Source organism: Oryctolagus cuniculus, chromosome 5 (assembly GCF_964237555.1).
Source record: "Oryctolagus cuniculus chromosome 5, mOryCun1.1, whole genome shotgun sequence".
Lineage (NCBI taxonomy): Eukaryota > Metazoa > Chordata > Mammalia > Lagomorpha > Leporidae > Oryctolagus > Oryctolagus cuniculus.
Window position 1 is genome coordinate 102912388 of NC_091436.1, and position 26859 is coordinate 102939246.

General features: G+C 38.0%; 1 protein-coding gene across 2 annotated transcripts in view; it reads right to left on the reverse strand.

Annotated features, from left to right (window-relative positions):
* The window catches only part of COL19A1 (collagen type XIX alpha 1 chain), a 415341-nt gene that overhangs the window by 348642 nt on the left and 39840 nt on the right, over window positions 1–26859 (reverse strand). For both annotated transcript variants that reach the window (XM_051855527.2, XM_051855528.2), the window contains exons 5-7: window positions 7198–7321; window positions 5292–5567; window positions 437–517 (exon numbers count right to left, since the gene is read on the reverse strand). In XM_051855527.2, the coding sequence (XP_051711487.1) occupies window positions 437–517; window positions 5292–5567; window positions 7198–7321 (481 nt within the window). The remainder of the gene's footprint in view (window positions 1–436; window positions 518–5291; window positions 5568–7197; window positions 7322–26859) is intronic.

Consider the following 26859-nt stretch of genomic DNA (forward strand, 5'->3'; position numbering starts at 1 on the left):
AAAAGGTAGTGCACTTTGTAATAACAGAACAATGGAAGATGAGAATGAAAAAATCGACCACAAAAGAAAACTAGCCAGGATGGATGACAGGCTAGAAAAAGCGGCTGAATGGTATCAGGTGTGATCATTGACGAAAGCTCACGTAACTGCTAAGTGATGATGCCACTGTCAGAACAGTTTACACAGAAAGGCATAAATTCTCTTTTAGGTATATAGAGGCCAAAGTGAGGGCACGTCAGGCCTGAAATTCAGAGAGCAATGTTGGGATTTAAACTGTGAAAAGGCACTATGGGAGAGCATAAGGAGGCTTCTATCCTTGAAATGAACTACTCATTCAGCATCAGCAGAAGGCAGCCAGTGCCTTTGGACTCCACAGTTCATGTAGCCAAAGGTAACTGGCATTGTGCATGGTCACATCCCAAGAGAATTAGCTTACCTTGGTATCTGATATTTCACAGCATGATTCTTGAGCTATGAAGTTTGCATTACAGTAGATTTTAAGTTGGTGAAGTTCAATCTATCAAAAAATTAGTAAAAAGTATCATCAGGTTTTTTTTTGAGAAACATATTAAGACAGTTAAGAACTCTGATAATGTAGCTGGAAAGAAAAAGAAAGCTAGTAAAAATAGCTAGTAGGTATTTTCAATGTTTTTTGTTTAATTTAGGATTCACTACTTTTTGGACCAGTTTTAGAAAGAGACAGTCACATATAGCAAAAGATCTAGACAAAGAAAATCAGGTAATAAAATTACTGTAAATCTTGGCTAATTGTTTAAGAATATAAAAGTATTTAATTAATGAGAGGTATTATTATACACTACAATGATGTTCACACAATAACAACAAGTATAAAATTCTGGATAAATCCAAGTATAAAATTCTGGAGAAAAAGTCAGTGGTTCAAGATCATGATGGAGAAGGTGTATGTTATCTGCCATTCCAGACCTCCTTCCTGTATGAGGCACTGAAATTGATGCACAATTCAAAGTAAGAAAAATAAAGGTAATTATTTCACGAATTATGTCTAAAACCTATGGATTATGTATTATACTGGTACAAACCTGAGCAAGAATCCACAATCTTTAAAGAAAAACAGATTTCCTTATATTTGCTAAACAGTTTGATGGAGTTTTTTGACATTTGAATATGAAATTAAGGAAAATAAAGGAAAGTATAATTGTGCCTTTAAGTGGAAGAACCACCACCTAAGTAAATAGTGCGAATTATTGAAAATATGTCAACCTGATAGATGCTGAGAAAGACTGAATTCCTTAGGAACTGATATTGCTTAATATGCTGTATTGAATAACACTTTATATTAGTAGCTATTGATGGGAGCTTTGAAATTAGCTTGTAGTTGCAAATTTAATAATTTAATAATTCATTATATGATGATTCGACATAAACTATGTCAGAAAACAATCCTCTCCACCTTCCTCCTCCAACTCCTTTCTGTGCTTCTGTGCTTCTCTTTCCCTCTCCCTCCCTCCTTCCAATCCTTAATACATCTTTTGCTGTCTCTCAATATAAGAGAATTAGAGTTTACATGACTTTAAAGTCAAGGACTAAGTATATAGAAAACAGACAACTGTGTTTAACTGTGACTCTCTACCCCAATACCAAAAGGCAAAAGACAAACAAAGTTAATTTAACTCATGGAAAGCATTTGCCAACTCCAGGAGCAGATTAGCCTAGCAATTAAAATGCCCATGTCCCACACTGGAGTGTGGTGCCTGGATTTGATTCCTAACTCTGGCTCTTGATTCTAACTTCCCCATAAAGGAGACTCTGGGAGGTAGCCATGATGTTCAAATAATTGGGTTCCTGCTACCCATGTGGGAGATCTGTAATATGTTCCTGATCTAGTTCCAGCCATTATGGGCATTTGGGGAGTGAGTCAGTGGATAGGAACAAGCTCTTTGTCGGGTTCATGTTCTCTCAATCTCCAATAAAATAATTTTTTAAAAAGAACTACAGACATCTTATGGATTCATAAGCAGCCCAAGATTTGCAGCAATGCAAAATTCTCTGACTCAATTAATTTTAATTATTTCTTTTCTGTGACATCTTGAAAGGCTTTTTAGGTTAACTCTTACTTATACAGTTTTTTTTTAATTATTATTCTTTTTAAAATATTTATTTGAAAGGCAGAGAGAGGAGAGAATGCACACACAAGCTTACCCGCTAGCTTCCATTCATAGGTTCACTTCCTAAATGCCTGCCACAGCCAGGACTAGGCCAAGTCAAAGCCAGAAGCCAGGAACTCCATCTGAGTTTCCTATGAGGGTAGCAGGAACCTAAGGCACTTGAGCTATATCATCTGCTGCCTACCAGGATATGCATTAGCAAGACCTGGATCAGAAGTGTAATACAGCTGGTACTTGAACCAGGTATTCCAACATGAGATGCAGGCCTTCCAAGCAGCAGTCTAACAGGCTGTGCTTACAATGCCCATTCCTGTTTATTTGCCTTGATCCACTGTATCACAACGGCCATCCTTAAAGTTTAAATGTCGTATCTCACATAGTCTAATGGAACACTGACAGTAATAAACCAGTTATGTAGAAGAATGGAGACACCAATTAATACTATTCTTAACTAAAACTTACCATCATTATCAAAATAACCATTAAATATTGAAGTCTTATTATGTATCACCACCTGCATATGAATTATGTTATTTTAGTAAAAACAGATTTTCAATTATTTAAAGGATTAGAAATTAGGTACCCATGATATTGGAACTATAATCAGCCTAGTTCAACCATATTTTCTTTATTCATTAGTTAATTTGGAATTTAGAATGACAATGCTTTAGAAAATCCAGTTAGGGCTAAATCTATATTGATGCTTGTCAACCTGAAGGCTTATTTTTTAAAAAGTTCCTTCATATCAGTCTTATCGCCTTTCTCTCACACAAAAGCCAATCATTAGAATGTGTTTTCAATAGCATGCAGCCTGAAAAACTAAAACACTCTCACAGGACAGCTGATCTCATGGATCGCAGAGCTTAAAGGGAGATGATGAGAATTTAGCTCACTTGAAATTTTAGAACCAAGAATTATTTAAAATGATATCTTTTGTTTGTGTAACAGTGACTGTGTCCTTTAAAAGCTGCATGATGACATGCCTTCAATTTTATCCTCAAATGAACCAGAATTTGCCTTAAATGCTGAAACCACTATAATATTGTACTATAATTTTCATACTGTGTCCTTTTAACAAGGACACACCTGATATTCTTCATTTGTACATTCTGGATCAGTTCTTTCCTTGGTTAAGAAGTCAATGAGGGCCGGCGCCGCGGCTCACTAGGCTAATCCTCTGCCTTGCGGCACCGGCACACCGGGTTCCAGTCCTGGTCAGGGCACTGGTTCTGTCCAGGTTGCCCCTCTTCCAGGCCAGCTCTCTGCTGTGGCCAGGGAGTGCAGTGGAGGATGGCCCAAGTGCTTGGGCCCTGCACCCCATGGGAGACCAGGATAAGTACCTGGCTCCTGCCATCGGATCAGTGCAGTGTGCCGGCCACAGCGTGCTGGCCGTGGCGGCCATTGGAGGGTGAACCAACGGCAAAGGAAGACCTTTCTCTCTGTCTCTCTCTCACTGTCCACTCTGCCTGTCAATGAGACAAAGGACATAGATCACCCAACTTTCAGAGGCTGAGCAACAAGACTGGATTCTAGTCTTGCAACCCATTCTTCTCTTGCAGCTTATCTCAGTGTGTTCTTGCGTTCTTCTAGTTCCTCTGGATCCAGAGCCCCCTATGATCTTACTAGCCCTGTGAGAATAGATTTGAATTTCAAGCTCTTGTACTTAAGGCAGGTCCTAACACCACTCCCCCACTTCTGGCATTAGAATTCTCTGAATGACTTCCTACCTACCTATAATCCACCTATTGCTACAAGTCACATCCCTGATGTTCTAGGTACTGGTCCTGACTTGCTCCTTTTGCCTTTGGATACACCTTCTGCAAGTTCTCATACTGTTGTTTTTGTGATTGTTATCATTAGCAGCCACATGTACTGCTACAGATTTTAATCCTTCTATTAGCCTTCGAGATCTCTGAAAGGAAGTTTGGTAGTTTAGTTTTGTTTGTACCTTCTTATAACAGAGTTGGATATTATGTGTCTGATCCTGAATAGACAAATAATTCTTCAGAGAACTGACCACATTATAAGGTATTATCTACCTACTCTATCACTGAGAATACTGAGGTTCAGATAAATTAATAATTAACAGAATAAATGAACAGATGACAACAATTAAGCAGCTTGGCTAGGATTTAAAACCTCATCTGTGTGACTCCCAAGCAGCCTGCTGTCCATGATGGGATGTCACCAGGATGGGTAGACTGCTGCTACTCTGGTATAGTTTGCTGGTCATCACTGAGCCCTAGTTATGAAATTCTCACTGATTTTAAAATAATATTTATTATTTTACCTATATCTGTCCATGGGGGCATTTAGAAATAAGGTGGCTAAATGTGTATTTGTACATATCAAAAGTTGTACTTATGATAGAAAATTAAGCTATTTATTGCTTTGTGTGTTCAGATCATTATTTTCTATGCATGATCTGTATTGATTATTTTTGTGGCTTTTCCTATCACTCTATTCACACGAAAATGTACAGATATCAAATTAATATATATATTTCACTTTTTAAGATTAAAGGCCTTTTCTCTAGGAAAAATCTATATCACCTTATTTCAAATGTAATTTTAAAGAATATTTTCATCTGGAAGGGATTTGCTAGCCAATTTTTCTCATCCATATGACCTATTGATACTTAGTGATTGTATTTTCCTCCTATAGAACTCTGGAAAGTCATTATAAGCTTATGAAAAGTAGTCCACAACACAAAGCAATTACTATTGTGAGGATGAATAAATAGCTTATTGTTCTTGAATGAAAACACTAGATAATCTGGAACCATTTAATTTAAAGTTCATCTTTTCCCAGTCCTCTCTATTCAAAACATATGAGCTTAGATCAAGCTTACATTTTATATTGTATTTCCAATTCTTACTAAAATTTACCTTACCTAATATTATTTTAAAGGCATGACCCAGTTCTTTTAAATTCACAGGCTCGAGAAAATAGGTGAAAATAGAAAGAAGATAATAAATGTGAAAATACTGTCAGAAATACATAGCTACCCTTCATGTATCTGACAGCAAATTAAACAGTGAGAGAAGGGAAGCTATTTCCTAGTAATTAAAGAGGTTTCTAATACGATGTTTTGTGTAACATAGAATGCTACTATTCTCTTTTACAACCAACAACACAACTTACGTCCACAGGCTTGCCATCTGACGCTCGTGCAGCAATGACTGTCCTTCCCTGAAGATCCATGGTGTCCTTTTCGTCAGTCTGCCGGCTCACAATTAAATTACAATCCATATAGAGCGAAATGACCCTGGGTTGTACACTGATGCCAAGTTTATGCCACTGACGATCAAACAAAGAACGCAGTTCTCGGTTTTTAAAAATGTAGTTCAACATATCTCCCTCTGTAGCTTGGAACATAAATTCCACCACCTTCTTTCCACCATCAACTACGATAGAAATCTGTAAAATTAAAAATTATGTTTTATAAAGCAATGTTTGAAATTATTAAAACACAATAGAAAGCTCAAAATACATGTTAGTAAAATGGAAGCACTCAGTAAAGTATTTTAAACACTTGAGTACAACAGGTTTGTTAACAAAAAAGAACAGCAAACAACCAGCTACAAAAATTGCTTAGATATTGAGTATTTTGGTGAATACATTTGTTCTTGAGAGATCTAAGAATACATGTGTTGTATATATTTTATTTTGTAATTGTATTAAAATTCTATAATTATATTTGTAGATATGATACAAGTTTATAATTTTAAATTGTTGGATGTTTCATGTAATTTATATATATTATTTATATTCTATGTGAGCAATTCAAGGTTATTCATGTAAGAGTAATATAATTTTTGTTAGCATAGAAACTGAGATCAACTTTTTTAACCTTTGAAGATTTGCTTGGTGCAGAGAAATTCCTTTATAGAGGACATACTTTTTCCATTTAATTCATCTTCCCATCATAACATTGCGACTATGTTAATAGGTTAAAAGACCAGGGGAAATTCAAAACATTTCAGTGGATATACATATAAACACATATGTATGGCTCCATTAAGTAATTTTGAGGTTAATCTCCCCTCCCTAGAGTGCCTGCACCCCCCTTTCCAACCCAAAGGTTATTTCTTCTACAGACTTTCTTGGGTTCTTATTGTCTTCATGCCTTTATAGGCCCTACTCAATGCCAAGTTTGTCTCTACTACTGCACTTATTCCACTGTATAATTATGTTGTATTACATTGTTATCATAGATGTTATTCTCTTTAGACATATGTTAATGAGAAGTAAGAATTCTGCTTTATAAATCTTTACACTTTTCACACCTAAAATATAGTCTACCATAATTTTTTTTATTGATGGGACAAATATTTAAATCTCAATTCACCAAGGATTGTTAAACGAAGCAACGAACCATGTTAAAAAATAATATATAACAACAAACATGGTGGGAGGTAAAGAAGTCATTACCTGGGGCCAGAGTTGTGACACAGTGGGTTAAGCCACCACCTGTAATGTTGGCATCCCATACTGGATGCCAGTTCAAGTCCCAACTGCTTGTGTTTTCGATCTAGCTTTCTGCTAATGAGGCTGGGAAGGCAGTGGAAGATGGGAAACAGTGCTTGGGTCCCTGCCATCCACATGAGACCTGAACGGAATTGCTAGCTCCTGGATTCAGCTTGGTCAGCCCTGGATGTTACTCCATTTGGGGAGTGAACAGGCAAATGGAAAAGTCTCTCTGTGTGTCTGTCTGTCTCTCTCTCTCTCTGCCTTTCAAATAAATACATCTTCTTTTAAAGAATGGGTTAAGAAGTTAGTGGTGAGCTAATTAATGAAGCTGCTGTGAAGGAAAATCAGTGCAAGCATAATTAGATGAAATCTGGAAGTAAAAAAACACTAACCCTGTCTTGCCAACTAGCTTCTCATACTACAGCCTCAGCAAGACCTTCCTAACGATGATGATTCTTGCATTTCCCTATAGAGGACGCCTCCAAAAGAATATCTGGATGCTAGTTCTGCTTCCAAATTTGAAATAACTGTTCAAAGACTCACCTGACCAAATCGCACAACTCTTGTGATTCCTTACCTGTGGCATATTGTGCTGGTTTAAAACCTGCCATAGAAACCAACGTTCCTTTTTGGTGCTTCTGCGTACACGAAATGTGGCTGCTACAGAGAACTCCTCAGGAAGGCCTGTGGGAAATATTGTACTGTGGGAGGAAAACAAAGGACTTTTGTGGGAAACTGAAGATGGCAAGGAAAGAAAACATAGGTATGAAGTTCTATATAGTAAAGTATCTCAATGTTTCTCTTGATAAATGTACAGCTGTAGTAACCTAATGGAAATGTGGAAGCAGTCATGCTATCTATGTGATAGTAATAGTCATATTACCTATGTAATTTTCATTCTCATTCTTTTTAATTTTTAAATAATTACTTAATTAGAGGGGAAGAGAGACAGATAGTTAAAAACAGAGCTCCCATCTGTTGGTTCAATCCCCAAATGCCCAGAACAGCTGGACTTGACCAAGGCTGAAAACAGCAGCCGGGAGCTCAATCACACATGACGGGAGGTTCCCAATTACTGGAGCCATTCCTGCTGCCTCCCAGAGTTTTCATGAGCAAGAAGCTGGAATCAGGCCCTGGAGCTGGAATCAGGCGTTGGAGCAGGTATCAGAGTCGGGCATGAAACCCAGGTACTCCGATATAAGACAGGGGCTTCTTAATCTGAACCTTACCTGCTAGGCAATGCCCTCACTCTTTTTTAAATCACTGTTTTGGTATTTCTAAACCTTAGGGCATGTAAAACTGAGTTTTTAGGCCACAGTGCTATGTTGTGATATCCCTTATTAAATAAGATATTCCAACAGAGGAAAATCTCAGAATTCACCGCAGTCTGACAATAGTAGATTTTAAAGGAAATAAGCAGTGTTTTTGATTTTGTTGATAGAAGTGTGTAGAATTTCAAAGAACACTGACAAAAGGTAAATATGTACTTTCCAAAGATGTTTTATTCTATTAAACTCTTGCAGATTAGTTCCCAATACTGATCACCTAGTACCAATTTAAGACTGATACTACTCTCTCTCTGTCTATAACTCTACCTGTCAAATAAATAAAAAAAAAAGACTGGTACTAAATGTAGCAAGGAACTAGTAGCTTATTTTTCATTACCACAGAAAAAATTAATTTTTATATAAAGTGAATAAATTTCATGTATTTCATATATACAGATTTAGGAGCATAATGATACTTCCCATCCCATCCTCCGTCCCATACTCCCATTCTCCCTCTTCCATCCTTATTCTTTCAATTTTTACAATAACATACTTTGTTATTTTATAATCATAAGCTTAACCCTTCATTAAGTAAAGAATTCAACAAATAGAAAAAAAGAACTTCCTCAACAGTGGAGGGCAAGGGCTCCAAACAAGAATCAAATCTCAAAATATCAATTTTGTTCATATAGGTTACATTTTTGTACTCTATTAATTACCACACAAATGTTTGTCTTTGGGGAGTGGTTTCTTTTTTTTAACTTTTATTTAATAAATATAAATTTCCAAAGTACAGCTTTTGGATTACAGTGGCTTTTTCCCCCCATAACCTCCCTCCCACCTGCAACCATCCCATTCACATCAAGATTCATTTTCAATTCTCTTTATATACAGATCAATTTAGTATATACTAAGTAAAGATTTCAACAGAAACACAGAAACACAAAATGAAAAATATTGTTTGAGTATTAGTTATACCGTTAATTCACATAGTACAACACATTAAGAATAGAGATCCTACATGAGGAGTAAGTGGACAGTGACTCCTGTTGTTGACTTAACAATTGACACTCTTGTTTATAGCATCAGTAATCACCCAAGGCTCTTGTCATGAGTTGCCAAGGCTATGGAAGCCTTTTGAGTTCGCCAACTCTGATCTTATTTAGACAAGGTCATAGTCAAAGTGGAAGTTCTCTCCTCCCTCAGAGAAAGGTACCTCCCTTTTTTTTTTTTTTTTTTTTTGACAGGCAGAGTTAGTGAGAGAGAGAGACAGAGAAAAGTCTTCTTTCTGTTGGTTCACCCCCCCAAATGGCCACTACAGCCGGCCTGCTGTGCCGATCCAAAGCCAGGAGCCAGGTGCTTCCTCCTGATCTCCCATGTGGGTGCAGGGCCTAAGCACTTGGGCCATCCTCCTTTGCTTTCCCGGGCCAAGCAGAGCTGGACTGGAACAGGAGCAACTGGGACAGAATCTGACGCCCCAACCCGGACTAGAACCCGGTGTGCCAGCGCCACAGGTGGAGTATTAGCCAAGTGAGTCACTTCGCCAGTCCATACCTCCTTCTTTGATGGCCAGTTCTTTCCACTAGGATCTCACTCACAGAGATTTATTTATTTATTTATTTATTCATTTTTTTTTTTTTTTGCCAGAGTGTCTTGGCTTTCCATGCCTGAAATACTCTCATGGGCTCTTCAGCCATATCTGAATGCCTTAAGGGCTGATTCTGAGGCCAGAGTGCTTTTTAGGACATCTGCCATTCTATGAGTCTGCTGTGTATCCCACTTCCCGTGTTGGATCGTCCTCTCCTTTTTAATTCTATCAGTTATTATTAGCAGACATTTGTCTTGTTTACGTGATCCCTTTTACTCTTAATCCACTTTGATTTGCATTGGGGACTGGTTTATTTCAATAAGTGTAATGGTTTCCAGTAGCATTCATTTTGTTTCAAAAGAGGGGATTTCTTTCGGAAAATTTTTAAAAATTATTTCTAGGTAGCAGAGAGAAGCCACAGTCCAAATATCTTTCTACCTTGATCTTACTTCAAATTTCTGGCTTTATTGGACCATGAAGAAACTCAGGGGGAAATATCACAAAACATCTCTCTAATTCAACATTCATTGAAAACCAAAGAGAAATATGTTCCTCTAAGCTGACTTTTAACATTACTCACACTGTATGGGAAAACCATGCAAGGCAATAATCTTGCTTTAAAAAAATGATGGATAACAGGTTAAAATGCTCTTATGTTCAAACTTAGTAAAAAGTTTCTATTCACAAATTAAAATTCAGTACATTGAGATGGTAACTATTAACTTCAAATATGGCACTCAGCTATACTGAAACTGACAACCAACTACTGAAACCAACAATCAAACTGTCAACAAGAAAACTGAAATTCAGTTTTTATCCTTTGTGTTAGAGACAAACTCAGATATGGCAGGGAAATACACACACACACACATACACACACACACAGTGCTTGCCTAAAGTTCTTATTTACTTACTTACTTGATTATGCAGAATACACACATAAATATACTTTTATATATTTCCATCTCCTTCTACTTTGGAAGATTTCTCCTTGATTTATTTCCTAGTCTTGTGTCTCACATCAAATTTTGTTTTGTATTTTTATTTCTGACATCACCTTTGGGTATTTCTTTCAAAATATCCTGAATGCAGTTTTTAATCTTTTTGATTTTAACAATCAGCTGGTTTTAATTTTAATGTTTTTTTGGGGCCAGCGTTGTGGCGCAACAGGTTAGGCTGCCACCTGCGACACTGCCATCCCATATGGGTTCCAGTTTGAGTCATGGATGCTCCACTTTCCTTGCAGCTCCCTGCTAATATAATATGTCTGGGAGAACAGTAGAAGACGGCCCACGTGCTTGAGCCCCTGCATCCATGTGGGAGATCTGGACAGAGTTATGGTTTCTGCCTGGCCCAGCCTCTGCCACTGGAGCGATTTTAGGAATGAAGTAACAGATGGAAGATCGATCTCTCTCTCTCTCTGTTTCTCTCTCCCTCACCCCATAACTCTGCCTTTTAAATACAATAAATCTTAAATATTTTAATCCTTTTCTCTGCATATCCAAATACTTCTACTTCATCCAAGTTAGCCTTTCCTATTTGACCATTCAGCCTCTTCCATGTTGGAAGCTGTATTCTAATTTCTAGTAATTTTTGGTAATCCATTCATGTTTAAGAATGAAGTACTGTAACTGGGACTGCCAATTACATACACTGTGGTAGTATGCCAATGAGCAAGCCTCACTTGGAGCATGATCAGCTGCTGGGTGTCACTAAGGGCCTTTCAGATGTTAATACAGGGTGATTCATTCTCTGGAGATACTCAGTTTAGCCAAAGAATCTTCCTGTTTTGATTGGTAAATGATGTTCAGTTGGCTGCGAGTATTCTGGAAGCAGAGCAATTTGTGGGAATCTTATAGTTTGCTCTGTTAACCTTTTTTAGTGCCACAGCTCATTACTGCCCTTGCTCCTCTGCTTGCTCCCAGTCTAGGGACGCTTTGTCATTAGACATTCCTCCACCTCCTGTCTGGTTAGATGAGAAGGGAAAATGGAAATGGTAACCTGGGGCCTACACACACACACACACCCCTCCATCACTGGCTTCTGCAGACCCTGCTTCTTCCTGAAAATAACGAGTATCTCAGGGGTTTCGTCAGGTTAACTGGTCCACTTCCATGCCCTGACACACTTTCTTATCTGTTAAGTCAGATACCATTTTTCCAGCTGCTTTCTGTCTTCCAGAATGTATTGTAATCTTCTTTGTTGTATCATACTTTATTCTATAGTGATGTTTCCATTTTAGTTAAGCCTCCTTCTAAATCTTCAATATATACAATGATACCTCTATGTTAGTTTACACACACACACACACACACACACACACATTCTTTGCTATAAAACAGGTAAAACTTCCCTCAACCTTGTTACACCTACCAAGTATTTTAAATGAATTCTCTGAACAGTGACATCGTCAACATCTATTCACTCCTTAACTTACCTTAAAGAAATCCCAATCACAAAATTCCCAGGTCCAAATGGGCTGTACCCAACTCTCATCCTCCTCACTCCTTCTATAGGTTTTAACAATGCTGACATCTTTTCTTCATTCAGAAAACCCAAGAGTGAAAGTCAGGAGTGAAAGCACTCTGAGCTCCTTTGCCTAACCTGCTTACCTTTTTGTTCCCAGTTTCTAGGAACAGTGAGTGCACAATATAGGTGTCTAATAAATATTAATAAATGCCCTGAGAATCAATATAAACATTTTTAAAATAAAAACCCATGAGGCTGGTATTGTGGCATAGCAGGTAAAGCCACCACCTCCAATATGGGCATCCCATACACCACTGGTTTAAGTCCCAGCTGCTCCATTTCCTACCCAGTTCCCTGCATGCATCTGGAAAAGCAGTGGAAGATGGCCCAAGTGTTTGGGCCCCTGCACCCACATGGGAGACCCAGAAGAAGCTCCTGGCTTCAGCCTGGTCCAGCCCCAGCCATTGCTGCCAGTTGGGGAGTGAACCAGTGAATGCAAAAATCTCTCCCTCTCCCTCTGCCTCCCTCCCTCTTCCAAATAAAAAAGTAAATCTTAAAAAAATAAAAAATAAATTAAAAAACACATGGTTCTCTCCATATAGCACTGGTTTTTCAACATTGGATAATGTGTGTGTTGGAAAATTTATTTTCTTTTTAATTCTTTCATAAGGAAAATAAAAAGAGTAAGACTTAATAATATCAACTGACATTTTGTCATTATGTAGAGGACACACGTGTGGACTGTGAGAAGCCAAGAATCCAGCCCATATACGGGGGTGGGGGGGGCAGCTGCTGCTTAGTTTCAGCCAACTGTCATCATATGTAAATGTGGTTCTACATTGTCAGATCATCCTAGTTGTCAAGAGAAGACAAAACCCCAGATTTTTATCAGAAAAGTTCAGTGTTTAAATTTTGGCAATTAGTTGAAATTTTCCATAAACTCTCTCCAGATCAATACAATGCAAGCCAAACAAAACCCATGACTGCTTGCTGACCAGACTGGATTTACACAAACATCTGCTGAATACCCACCATGTGGAGAGCACACTGAGGTTCACAAAGATAGAAAAATTAAGGACCTTGCCCTAATTTTTTCTTAAAATTGATTTTAAGGGAAAACATTCCTGAGAAATATAAAGAATTGATTTAAATAGGAAGGGAGTAGGGAAATTTTGAGCATGACCAAAATTAGAACTCAAGCTTGTGAATGGAAAACCCTAGTGTTAGGAATGGGATTGATTTAAAAATACCACAATAGTAGAAAGATAGATGTTACAGAATCCTGCACCAGTCAGAGAAAAGGAGAGCAGCCACACAAAAAGGGGTGGAGATGCTGGGGGGGTGGGAAGCTCACTTCAAAGTCATTGGTCCTTGGGGATAGCACTGTGGCACAGTGAATTAAGCCACTGACTATGATGCCAGCATCCTACATGGGTGTCAATTTGAGTCCTGGCTGCTGTACTTCCAATCCAACTCCCTGATAATGTGCCTGCCAAGCCCTTGCCCAACTCTCCTGCATGGGAGACCTGGATAGAGTTTCAAGCTCCTGGATTTGGCCTTTCCCAGCCCCAGCTGTTGTGGCTATTTGGCGAGTGAACTAGCAGATGCTATCACTCCTTCACGGAGGATACCCAAGTCGGTAGCTCCAGGTATAGCACATGCATCAAACCCCAGACCCACATTTAAATACAGAGTCATGATGCACTTCTTACATGGAATGTACTATAAACACCTCAAATACATGTGATGAAAGAGCCCTCAGAATTTGCTCCTCCATTTTCCCCAATATCTGCTAGTAACACCATTTTCCCCACTCACTAACCCTGGAGTCATTCTTGACTGTTTCATTCACTCAGGATCTCACATTTAATCATTTATCAAAATATGTAAATTTTGTTTTTATGTTCTTGTCCTACACAGCATATCTTCTTGGTTCTCCCATGACTACTATTTTAGCTCTGCCTACCTTTAATTCTCACCGGAAAAGCTGCATTCACATTTCCACTCACTCTCTCACCTCAACTCTCTCAACTCCATTATAAACTACTGTTAAAGAAATATTTTCCTTTTTTTATCTGATAGGCAGAGAGAGAGAGGGAGTGAGCTTCCATGTTCAATTTCAGTCCCCAAATGCTTGCAATAGTCATGGTTGGGCCACGCTGAAGGCAGGAGCTTGGAACTCAATTCAGGTCTCCCATAAGAGTGGGAGGGATCAACTACTTGAGCCATCATTGCTTCCTCCCAGGGTGTGCATTAGCAAGAAGCCAGAATGAGAACTGTGGCTGGGACTTAAGTAGGCACATATGGGATGTGGGCATCCCACATGGCATCATAGCCCCTGTGCCAAATGTCAGCTGCTGGATGCAAACTTTCAACCAAAGTTCTTATGACACAAACTCTTTGCACCAGTGGTTCCTACTATTCACCTCCTCATCCTGGTGTTGTGGGTTGGATATAAGTTGAATGTGTCCATATGAGTTCACATGTTAAAAGCTTAGTCTTTAGTGTGGCAGTATCAGAAGATCGTATGGATCTCTAACAGACAGGGCCTAGTGAAAGGTCCTTGGATCACTGAGTGCATTCATCTTAAATAGTCCTTTGGTTTCTTGTCTGACAGTGTACCTGATTCCCAAACATGTGTCCACCATAATACAGTCACCATTATGCACTCAGTAAATGCCAGATCAATGAGGGCTGCCCAATCTGTACCTGCAGCCTCCAAAAATGTGTGCTAAATGAACTCCTTAATAATCTGCCTGAATCATTTCATTATAGTAATGATAAACTGACAACACATCTGACATTCAAGATACAGACAATTCAAACCTTGTACTCCCTGGCTGGCTTTAGTTCCACATCTTCCCTAACAAATATTAAATATCTAGTATCAAAACAACAAAAACTTATTTTAATTCCTCCTGTGCTCTGTACACTTCTCTTTCTCTTTGCCCTTGTTCATACTGTTTTCTCCTCTCAACTGCTCTTTAATCCAACTCCATCCATAAATTCAATCTTACCCACCATCTAAGATTTCAACATAAAGTTAGTTATACACTGTATAACTTTTCCAACAGAGATAACCTTCTGATGTGTCTCAGTTTTAGTAAACCAAGGCTATGAGAGAGCGATTATGGTATGTACTTCTTAGAAGCATAAGATCTGATGAACACAAGACACTGCTGCCACCTTTTGTAGTATTCTTGAAAAAAATCTACATCCCACATGACTTTTGCAAAGAGACTTTGCCACTTCTTTCATCAAGAGATGGAGTCTATGCCTTCACCTTCCTTGGCTCTATGATAACTCTGACTGCCTTTGACCAACAGAATGTGTCAGAAATGGTGTTCTAGAGTTTCTAAAATCAAGTCTTCCTGAGGCTAGTGGCTTCTTGCTTTTACTTGTAAACCAGTCACCATGTATAATGTGTCACTACCCTGAGACCACTACATTATGGAGAAGTCAGAAACATGGAGAAAGAGCATTGATATTTCAAACACAGCAATGATGCCTACTTTAACAAGATCATTGAGACATAATTCTTGTATCAGGACATTTACATTTTAAAACAGTACAATGAATGGTTTTGGTATATTCACAAATGTGGGCAACTATAAACACTACCTAATTCTATAATTTTTTAAATCACTCAAAAAAAAAAAAATAAACCCACACCAATGATCAGACCACTCCCCATTTTCATCTCTCCTCCAACTTCTTGGATATCACTAGTCTACTTTCTATCTTCATGGATTTACCAACTCTGAACACATCACATTAATAGAGTTACATGATATGTAGCCTTTGGTGTCTATCTTTTTCATTTTTCATAAAGGTTCCAAGATTCATCCAAATTGCAGAATATAGCAGAATTTTGTGTGATAATGTGTTCTCAATTCTCTTGAGTATACACTTGACCTATTATATGATAGATTTAGAGTTGCTAGGTTAAAACTAGGTTTAAACTTTTGAAGAAATGTAAAACTGTTACCTAAAGTGCTGCATAACTTTTTAAAAAAATATTTATATGAAATAGTTACAGAGAGTTAGAGAGAGAGGTCTTCCATCTGCTGGTTCACTCCTCAGAAGGCTGCAATGGCCGGAGCTGCGCCATTCCAAAGCCAGGAGCTGCTTCTTGGTCTCCAACATGGGTGCAGGGGCCTAAGACTTGGGCCATCTTCTACTGCTTTCCCAGGCCATAGCAGAGAGCTGGATGGGAAGAGCAGCAGCCAGGACTAGACCCTGTGCCCATAAGGGATGCTGGCACTTCAGGCCAGGGCTTTGACCCGCTGAGCCACAGCACTGGCCCCAATGTGCTGCATACCTTTCAACTCTCCGCCAGCAATATTTGAAGCTTCTAATTTGTCTACATCCTTAATGCATTTATTATGGTACATTTTTATTGATTATAGTCATTGTAGTAGGGGTGAAATGGTATCTCACTATTGTTTTCATTTGCATTTCTCTAATGACTAGTGTTGAGCATATTTACATATGACTATTTGTTATTCATGTATCTTCTTTGGAGAAAAGTCTATTCATATTTTTCCCATTTTAAAATCAGGTTATTTGGTTATTGCTGAGCTACAAGAATTTTTATTCATTCTAAATACTAGTCCTTTATCAGATACATGATTTACAAATAATTTTATCAATTATATGGTTGACTTCACTCCTTTATGGCGTTAAAGTACAAAAGCTTCAATTTTGATGAAACCCAGTTTATTTTTTCTTTTGTTGTATGTATTTTAGTGTCACATCTCAGAACTTATAGTTATTTAAGATCAAGATTTAAATCTGCATTTTATTCCATATATTATACTTTTAGCTCTTAAAACTAGGTCTTTAATCCCTTTTTAATTTTTGTATATAATGTAAAGTTCCAATATCACTCTTTTGCAATATCCAATTATCTTCCTACCACTTGTTGAAAAGATTAATTTTAGGCATCCATTAATGCATGAGTGTATAAAGTAAATTTGGTAAATATACATGATAGAATACATTAATCTTTTTTTTTAATGGAAACTGACCATTGCAGCAAAATGGATGAAACTCAAGATGATTATGTTTAATTATACAAGCCCAACATAAAGACAAACATCACGTATTATTTCATATGTGTGGCAGTTTATAAAGCAATATGAACTTAAAATAGTGATTACTAGAGGCTAGGAAAAGATAATGGGGTCAAAACCTCAGCTTGATGGAGACAACAGGTTCTGGTGTTCCACACGAAGTGGAGTGACTGAGTCTGCAATAATGTATTACACACTGAATTTTTATTTGTTATGATCTATGTAATCTATGCTGGACAATGCTCTGTGTGTACTTGAGAAGAATTTATATTCTGCTATTCTTATGTTCTACCTTGGTGTAAGATTTAGTTTCTTTTTTTTTCTTTTTAACTTTTATTTAATGAATATAAATTTCCAAAGTACGATTTATGGATTACAATGGCTTCCCCCCCCATACCGTCCCTCCCACCCACAACCCTCCCTTTTCCCACTCCCTCTCCCCTTCCATTCACATCAAGATTCATTTTCGATTATCTTAATATACAGAAGATCAGCTTAGTATACATTAAGTAAGGATTTAGTTTCTTATAGATTTGTTCAAATCTTCTATTTCCGTGTTGATTTTCTCTCTAGCATACTATCAGCTTTGACATTTGGTATTATGTCTTCAGCTATTACTATTGAAGTGTCTATTTCTTTCTTCAATTTTTTTCACTTTCATTTCATGTATTTTGTGGCCTTGTTGGCAGGTATGTACATAACTCAAATCTTCTTGATGAATGGGTACTTTATTATGAGAATATATTTTCATTTCTCTTTTAATACCTTTTCTTAAAGTCTATATTTTTTTTTTTTTTTTTTGAGAGGCAGAGTGGACAGTGAGAGAGAGAGACAGAGAGAAAGGTCTTCCTTTTGCAGTTGGTTCACCCTCCAATGGTTGCCGCGGCCGGCTGACTGCAGCCGGCACATCGCGCTGATCTGAAGCCAGGAGCCAGATGCTTCTCCTGGTCTCCCATGGGGTGCAGGGCCCAAGGACTTGGCCATCCTCCACTGCACTCCTGGGCCATAGTAGAGAGCTGGCCTGGAAGAGGGGCAACCGGGACAGAATCCGGTGCCCCGACTGGGACTAGAACCCGGTGTGCTGGCGCTCCAAGCCAGAGGATTAGCCTAGTGAGCCACGGCACTGGCCTAAAGTCTATTTTTCAGCTATTAGCATTGTCACTCCAGCTCTCTCAATTTTTATTTACATGACATGTCATGTTTTATGTTGATCAATCTTTTTACTTTGACTTTGAACCTGAAATGTCTTTTAGACAGCATAGAGTGGAATCATTTTCTTTTTTAGTCCATTCTACAAATATTTGCCTTTTTTAAGTGTGTAAAGTATACATTTAATAAAATTACTGATAAGGTAGTATTTTTAAATACTTAAAATTATTTCAATTTATTTCATTTTTTATTTGAGTAGCAGAGAGAGAGAGAGAGAGAGCAAGGACTCCTATCTGCGGGCTCACTCCCTACATGCTTGCATAGGTCCCAGGCTGGGTGCAGAGAATTCAAACCAGGTTGAGCCATCACAACTGCCTCACAGAGTCTGCATTAAAAGGAAGCTGGAATCATGAACCAGGTATTAAATCCAGGTGTCTGGGGCTGGTCCTGTGGCGTAGTGGGTAAAGCCACTGCCTGCAGTACCAGCATCCTATATGGTCACTGGTTCAAGTCCCGACTGCTCCACTTCCAATTCAGCTCTCTGCTATGGCCTGGGAAAGCAGTAGAAGATGGCCCAACTCCTTGGGCTCTGCACCCACCTGTGAGATCCAGAGGAAGCTCCTGGCTCTTGCATTTGGATCAGTGCATCTCCAGCCATTGCAGCCTTCTGAGGAGTGAACCAGTGGATGGAAGACCTCTCCTCTCTCGCTGACTCTCCTTCTCTGTGTAACTCTTTCAAATAAATAAAACTTTTAAAAAAATTCAGGTTTCTGATATGATACATGGACATCCTAAGTGGCATCTTAGCTGCTAGGTCACGTGTCTACCTCCGAGGGTAGGATTTGTCATTTTGCAATTTGCTTTGTAAATATATTTTGTCCTTTTTTGGTTTTTCTATTCCATGATAACTATTTTCTTTTGTGGTAAATAGATATTTCATAGTGTGTTATTTTAAATTCTTTTTTAAACTATTTTTAAAGTTATTTACTTAATTTCCCTGGAATTTACAATTAACACATTAAATTTACAAAAAATATAATTAGATTAATACCAATTTAATTTCAATTTATAAAAAAACTCTACTCCCATATAGTAATCTCCCCCAATTTGTACTACTACTCACACAAATCACACCTTTATATGCCTATCAACATAGAATTGTAATTATGCATGTAGGCATGCATGGTATATTTATAGTCTGGTAAGAGAATAGAAGAGTTATAAAATGTATTTATAGTTATCTATGTAATTAAGTTTACTGATGCTCTGTATTTGTGGGGATTTGAGTTCCAGCCTAGTTCTCTTTCATTAAGTTCGACAGAATTCCTTTAGTGTCTTTGGTAGAGCAGATGTGCTACTGACAATTTCTTCACTCCTCTATTTCACTTTTATTTCTGAAGGATAGTTTTGCTGGTTACAGGATTCTTATTTGATGATATTTCTTTCAGAACTTGGAATCTGTTACCCCACTACCTTCTGGGCTCCATGGTTTCCAAATACAGATCAGCTCATCACACTGAGAATACCTTCGTATATTATGAACCAACTCTTGGTGCGATCAGGATTCTGTCTTTGTCACTTGGAAGTTTATTATAGAACCACTTGTGAATCTTTGTGTTTAATTTTTCAGAGTTTGTTGGGCATCTTGAATATATAAATAATTTTCACCAAATTTGGGAACTTTCAGTAATTTTTAGGATTTATTTATTTTGAAAGTCAGAGTTACATAGGAGGGAGAGGGGTAGAGAGAGACAGTGGGGGGAGAGGAGGAGAGGGGGAGGAAAGGAGAGAAGAGAAGGGGGAGGAGGAGGGAGGGGGAGAGAGAGAGAGAGAGAGGGAGAGAGAGAGAAATCTTCTATCTGTTGGTTCATTTCCCAGATGGCTGCAGGGGCCAGGGATGAGCCAGGCAGAAGCCAGAGGTGCCATCCTGTTCTCCCAGGTGCTTGGCAGAGACCCAAACAGCATCCATCTTCTGCTTTTCCAGGGGCATTAGTGGGGAGCTGGCTAGGAAGTGGAGCAGCCATGACACAAATCTGTGCAGTTATGTCATTCCTGTGTCACAAGTGGTGGCTTTTACCACCTGTGCCACAATGCTGGCCCCATCATTTTTTTTTTTCAAACATTCTTTTGTTCTCTTTCTCCTTTCTGTAATTCCTATTATGCCTATGTCGATCCTGATGTTCTACAGGTCTTGAACTTTTGTTAAATTTTATTTCCTTATTCTTTTTCCTGTTTCTCAGGCTGAATAATCTCAATTGACCTACCTTCAAGTTCTGATTTTCTTTCCGACCTCAAATGTATTTCTGATAGCCTCCTGTATAATTTTGTTTTGAACTTTTAATGCCAACGTTTTAATTTTCTTACAATAATTTATATTTATTGATAGTCTATATTTGGTGAAACAATGTTCCTATACTTTGTTAGTTCATTGGAGTCCCATTAATTACTTGAAGACTTTTTAAACAGCTGATTTAAAGTCTTTGTCAAGTAAGCTTTCAGAAATAGCTTTTTTATGTATACCTTTAGATATTTTGTTTCTTTACACATCTTGAAATTTTGTTTCATTGTGTATCTTGTGACTTTTTAATTGAAAATTAGTTACTTTAAATAGTCCAATATGGCAACTCTGAGAACCAGACTCTCCACTAGTCAATGCTTTAGCTGTTGGTGATATTTTGTTTCTGTTGTCACAGTTGTTGCTGCCATCTGTCTGCTTAGTCACTTTCCTGAACCAATTCTGTGAATTCTTTGTCATGTGTGGCCACTGGCATTTCTGCTCAGTATCCAAGTAATGATCAAGCAGTTATGCGCCTTTTACCTATAAGCATCCCAGTCTCTCCTGAGGGGCTATATGTGCCTGCTGGACAGCACTGAAATGTTTCAGCATTTGAAACAGTTTCCAGCTATCCATAGCCTTCACGTTCTGCTTGTTCAGAAGGTCAAGCTTGGCCAGTAACTGGATTCCCACAAAAATCGGAGCTTTCTGATGTCCTCTGTCGCTCTCTCCTTCCTCAGTTTTTCCTTTTTAGTTTTTTAGGATAGTGTCTTGCTTCCTCTACCTGTATTTGCTGCCGTAGGCAGATGCAATACTAAATAAATGGCGCGAAAGACTTCAGCTGATGCCCAGAGGAAAAGGCTGTTCTTACTAAGCAAGTTCTTATCAGGTGAAATAAAGACAAACTGTAAGCAAGGGTTCCAATGAACCACCAGTATAAATTAACAGAAAATCTCTGGGGAAGAGGCTTCTAAGACTGCAAAACCATTCTTCCCCATCCAGGGTTTGCTGGGCAGCTAATTTTCATTGATTCTGGAGCTGCCCATTTTCAAGCCTACTGTTGTGGTGGGGAGACACGATATGAATAGGACACATTAAAATGCCCCCCATCCTGCCAGCCTGAGATGCAATGTTTTTTTTTTTTCTAGAATAAACACTCAGACTGTGTAAAGCCTTTATTAACAGACTTATAAAAATATTGATTTTGACTATTTTGGACTGTGTTCTCACTACTTTCATGAGAGATCAGATCTGAAATCCTTAGGAAAGAACAAGTTGTTGCTTTAAGCTACCATACATTTTACAGTGGTTTATGACAACACAAAAAATGAAAAATTTTTCCCTTATTTTCCACTTAATATTGTGGTTATGCAGGCACCTTTCACATCTGTTATTGAAGGCAAGAAGGCCTTCTTTGAAGGCAAGAACATTATACACATTTGTATCACCCAAAAAGCTTAAGTACAGTGTATGCTTTAATCATATTTCAATGAATAATTCAACAAATGAAATGCATTAAGACATCAATTTTGAGGTGATATTATAATACTTCATAAATAAAAACTAAGTATATTTTCAATAACTAATTTAAAAAATTAAAATATTTTAGTTCCTTCTGTGTCAAAAATACCAAAGCAGAATGTTATCAATATTAATAATTATACTCTAAAAGTTTGCATTGAAATAAATTTAGTTTTAAAAAATATAATTTTTCTAAGTTATTAATCTTTGAAAATCCTTATGAATGCTCTTTCCTTTTCAGAAACTTATATTCTGTTTTCACGATTAAAAAATATTTGCCTTGATTATAATTTAAGAAAAATCACTGTATTTCAAAAAATGTTATAATATTACTCTTGTAAACTATGCCTCCTGTTTATACCACAGAAGCTCAAACACTCAGGGTGACACAGAAAATTTCCTTAGGACTTGCCAATGTTTCTATTATAAAAGAGGCCATATTGGATTACTGATCTGTTACCAGAGAGATACAGTGACAGCTCGCTATGTCCAAGATATCCACGCTTGAATATTTCTGAATGGAGTGTAATTTCCTATAAGAAATCCTATCTGTTCAGTGATAGCCCCATTAAGAAAAATATCGTTGATCCAATACTTGCCCAATTCATTCATAAATGTGATAGTACTACAGAAAGTTTATTGAAAATGGAATTAAACTATAAGTTCATTATTGGTGCAAAAAATTTAAAATCCATACATTTAAGGAGTCTTGAAAGGTTTCATGGAATATGCTTATCATGAAAAAAATCTACATAGGGATTTCAAAAATTCTTTCCACCAAAACAAATTTATATTACAGTTCCTTTTTTTCAAGAATTCTTTGAAGGACACTCATATTTGGATTAGAAATTCTCAAGGAGGGAGCCAGCATTGTGGCACAATGGGCTAAGCAGACACAGTTCTTGTTCAAATCCCAGCTGCTTAGCTTTGGAACCAGCTTCTTGCTAGTAAGTCTCAGAAGAAGGTGGAAGATGGCATAAGTGCTTGGGCCCCTGCCACCCATGTGGAAGACCTGGATGGAATTCCTGGCTCCTGGCTTCAGCTTATTCCAAGGTGTAGCTGTTGTGGCCATTTGGAATGTGAACCAGTGGAGGGAAGATCTGGCTAGCTAGTGCTTCCCTCCTCTCCCTTCCCCCGCCTGCCATCCCTCCCCCTCTTTTTCATTTCTACTTTTCAAATAAATAAATTTTTAAAAACAAATTCTCGGGGCCAGTGCTGCAGCTCACTTTGCTAATCCTCCACCTGCAGCACCGGCATCCCATGTGGGAGCTGGGTTCTAGTCCCGGTTGCTCCTCTTCCAGTCCAACTCTCTGCTGTGGCCCAGGAGGGCAATGGAGGATGGCCCAAGTGCTTGGACTCCTGCACACCCATGGGAGACCGGGTGGAAGCACCTGGCTCCTTGCTGTGGATTGGCAAAGCTCCAGCTGTGGCGGCCATTTGGAGGCGTGAACCAATGGAAGGAAGACCTTTCTCTCTCTCTGTCTATAATTCTACTTGTCAAATAAAAAATAATTCAATGGGATTGTTTTCTGCCTTCCCTATGTTTTATATGTTTATTGTATCTAGCTTAATGTCATAAATGGAAAATATATCCAAATAAAGTAATAGTAACTCACATTTGAGGTGCCTAGATTTGGTGGCATTTATTTTCTACTGTCTACATTTTTACACATAAATGAAAGCCACCTACATTTTCATGGACAAGTGCATCACAAGTATAGAAAACAAAATGTTCAACATGAAATCAATATTTTAAGAATATGCCTAAATGTCATGGAAAGCTAAACTAAAGTTGTTCCAAATTATCCACAGGTTTCCAGAGAAACCTGTGGCCTGTTTCACACTGGCCACTGAGAGCTGAGGCCAGTCCCAGATACAGTTTGGAGTGTCTCAGAAGCCTTTTAATTTGCACATCTGAGATTCCTTCAAATTTGTAATTTACATCAATGTTGCAAAAATCTAAAATGCAGTTTGCATTTGCTCTCTGAGTACAGCAGTCCTCTGTTTAGTAGGAATTGGCATCAAAATGTAGAAGCAGCAGAGGATCAAAAATGAAGCTCCCTAGAAGTGACCACTTCCAGCACAAGACATAACCAGATCTACAAACAGTGGCAATGAGGCTCCTACTCCAATACAAAAATTGACTTCATACAATCTTAACATTCCATTGTTTCCTTCTAGATGTTAAATTGACAGATTTTAAAGTTTATTTTTCCTTTCCCAATTTTTATAATGAGCATTAAATATATTAATGATAATTTAAAAAGAACTACAATTATTTGTATTTGAAAAAAAAAAAAAAAACCCGACCTCCAAAATGATCTGTAATTCAATCCTGTGTTCTTGAAGGACAGATAGGAGGGAAAATTAATACAGACTGACCCCAAACCCCAGGGGAAAGGCCATATGCTTCAACACTATGGTGAGACACATTCTTTAAAAATTGATAAGGGGACTAACAGATGATACTGCTTTCCATTATGGGAAATAAGAAAAAAGTTCAAATGAAAACACCTTTGCTAACATTTTCTCCATAAACTTAGATCATTGTAAAATAATAGTACCTATTGATATGGAATTGGGTAAAAATTAACATTTTGTTAGCCTTGAAGGAATTTGCTGTCTTAAATTTGAAGGAGGGTTTATAGTTGTACAAACTCTGCATGAAATGCTTTCTCTAGATTTTATTTCCCATCTGATTAATGAAAAACCTTTTCTTTGCCAGAATTTATTTAAAACTATTAGGAAATACAAATAAAATGTTCAAGTCTAAAATATGTATGTATTACAGGAAAGAACTTGGCATGAAATTAAGTATTTTAATCACTACATATATGTATAATTTTTATTAAACAGAATTGCACATCCAAAGAGTTTTCTACACTTGGTACAAACTCAGAAAGTGTTGGAAGATGCCAACATTCATATAACTATGAAATACTTTCATTAAGAAGACAAAATACCTAATAGTCCAGTACTAGAACTTTCTTCCTCTGTGGAAAATGCTTGTGTTTATAAAACACAAAATCTGTTAACATTAAGAGTCCCAAAATTCCAGTCACACATTACTGACAATTTATCAGAAAGTTTGTTCTCACTTTGGAAAGCACAGAGCAATGATCTGTGGGAACTGTTACAATGTAAGGGAATTTTAATGAGGAAGACAGAGTTGGAAGAGTAAATTGAGAGCAGGAGACATCCTGAGTTAGGCAGACTAGGTGAGATGCCATGGCTGTGACCCTGGGCAGCAAAAATCATCAGCTGAAGGCTCTGGGAGTTTGAGGAGAGTTCCAGAAAGGAAGAAGGCCAGAGAGTAGATGAAAACCCAATGAAACTCATCTATTTTCTTTTACATGCTGTGCTCTGCTCTCACTGGGTATCTCCTTGTGGAGGTTGAAGACATCTCTAATTAAATAACTGAAATTGAACTTAGATTTCCCCACTAAAATACATCCCTTGACAAGGACTCCATATTTCGATAGAAGGCATATCCATGCATATCATCGTCCAGGTGCGCCAGTCAAATCCCTACAATCACCTTGACCATTGCCTTTCCTTTACTGTCCAACCTGCATACAAGTCATATTCCTTTTACCACCGGAATAGACCTGGGCTCTGTCCATCTCTCCCCATTCCTACTATCAACACTCCAATCCAAGTTCTACCATTTCTCCCCAGGACTCCTGTTATGGTGTCCCGATTGTCCCCTTTTGTCCTCTCCATTACAGTACAGCCTGCACACAGCAGCTAGAATGATCCTTTAAAAATCAGACCAGGTCCTTTTCTTAATTACAATCTTCTGTAAGCATCCAGTGGTTCCTGGAATACAATACATATCCCAGATCATGGCTCATAAGACCCAATACGATCTAACATCTGCTTCCGACACATCTATTACAGTCTGTGGGTGACCAGTCCCAATCAATTGAATTTTGTTCCTTGAACACACCAGGGTCACTGAGACCTCTTTGTCTCTCCAGTTCATTGTCTCTGGGACTTTCTTTCCTGAGGTCTTCATGGAGAGGCCTTCTCCCCACCATGCAGGTCTCTGCTCCAATGTCATTTCCTCTGAAAAGACTAAAGCTGCCTTCACCCCACTCACACACTACATGCTCTTTTCTTGGCTTCTACCTACCTGAACTTTAAAAATCTTCATTGGCTTAGACATCTACTGCCCATATCCCACCTTTGAAATGTAATTTTAAAGAAAACAAAGGGCACTTCCAAGGGTGTTGCTGTAAATCAAGCATCTAGACCAGTGCTTGGCATTTAAGAAGCACTCATGAAAAGTTGTTCCATACATGGAAAATCCACAGCATAACCTTGGAGTTCTTGTAGGTGCCAAACACTAGTATTGCACTTGAAATCTTCATCTATTTGCCTATGCCTCAAAACTGAGGACTTGTGGGACCATGCTGCATCACACTCAGCAGGAATAAAGCAGAAAGAAGAATCAAGTCCTATGTGATTGTAAATCAGGTCAATCAAAAGCTTTGACACAAAAAGAATCCAAGAACCAATACAATCTGTCTCTTAATTAAAAAACAAGTTTCCTATCTCTATAGGGGACTGCGAAATAAAATAGCTGCTCCAAAAAAACTTCACTTAAAGTGTCTTTCAGCAGATGTCTTTCAAGTGCTTGGAAATGTTTCTATAATGGGAAACCCCACTGAAGTTTTCAGTAGTTCTACACACCTAAATGTGGAAGGAACCATGATTGTAACTTAGATGAACCATCATACTTCATGAATGAGAAACTGAAGCTACAGAATTCAAACAACTATCACTCTGCCAGACAGAAATCAGGATGGGACTTGAACTCATGACTTAATTACAAGGTCAGTTTTTTCCAATATCAAGTTGCTTACATCCTCCGTGTTAAGAATAAAATTCC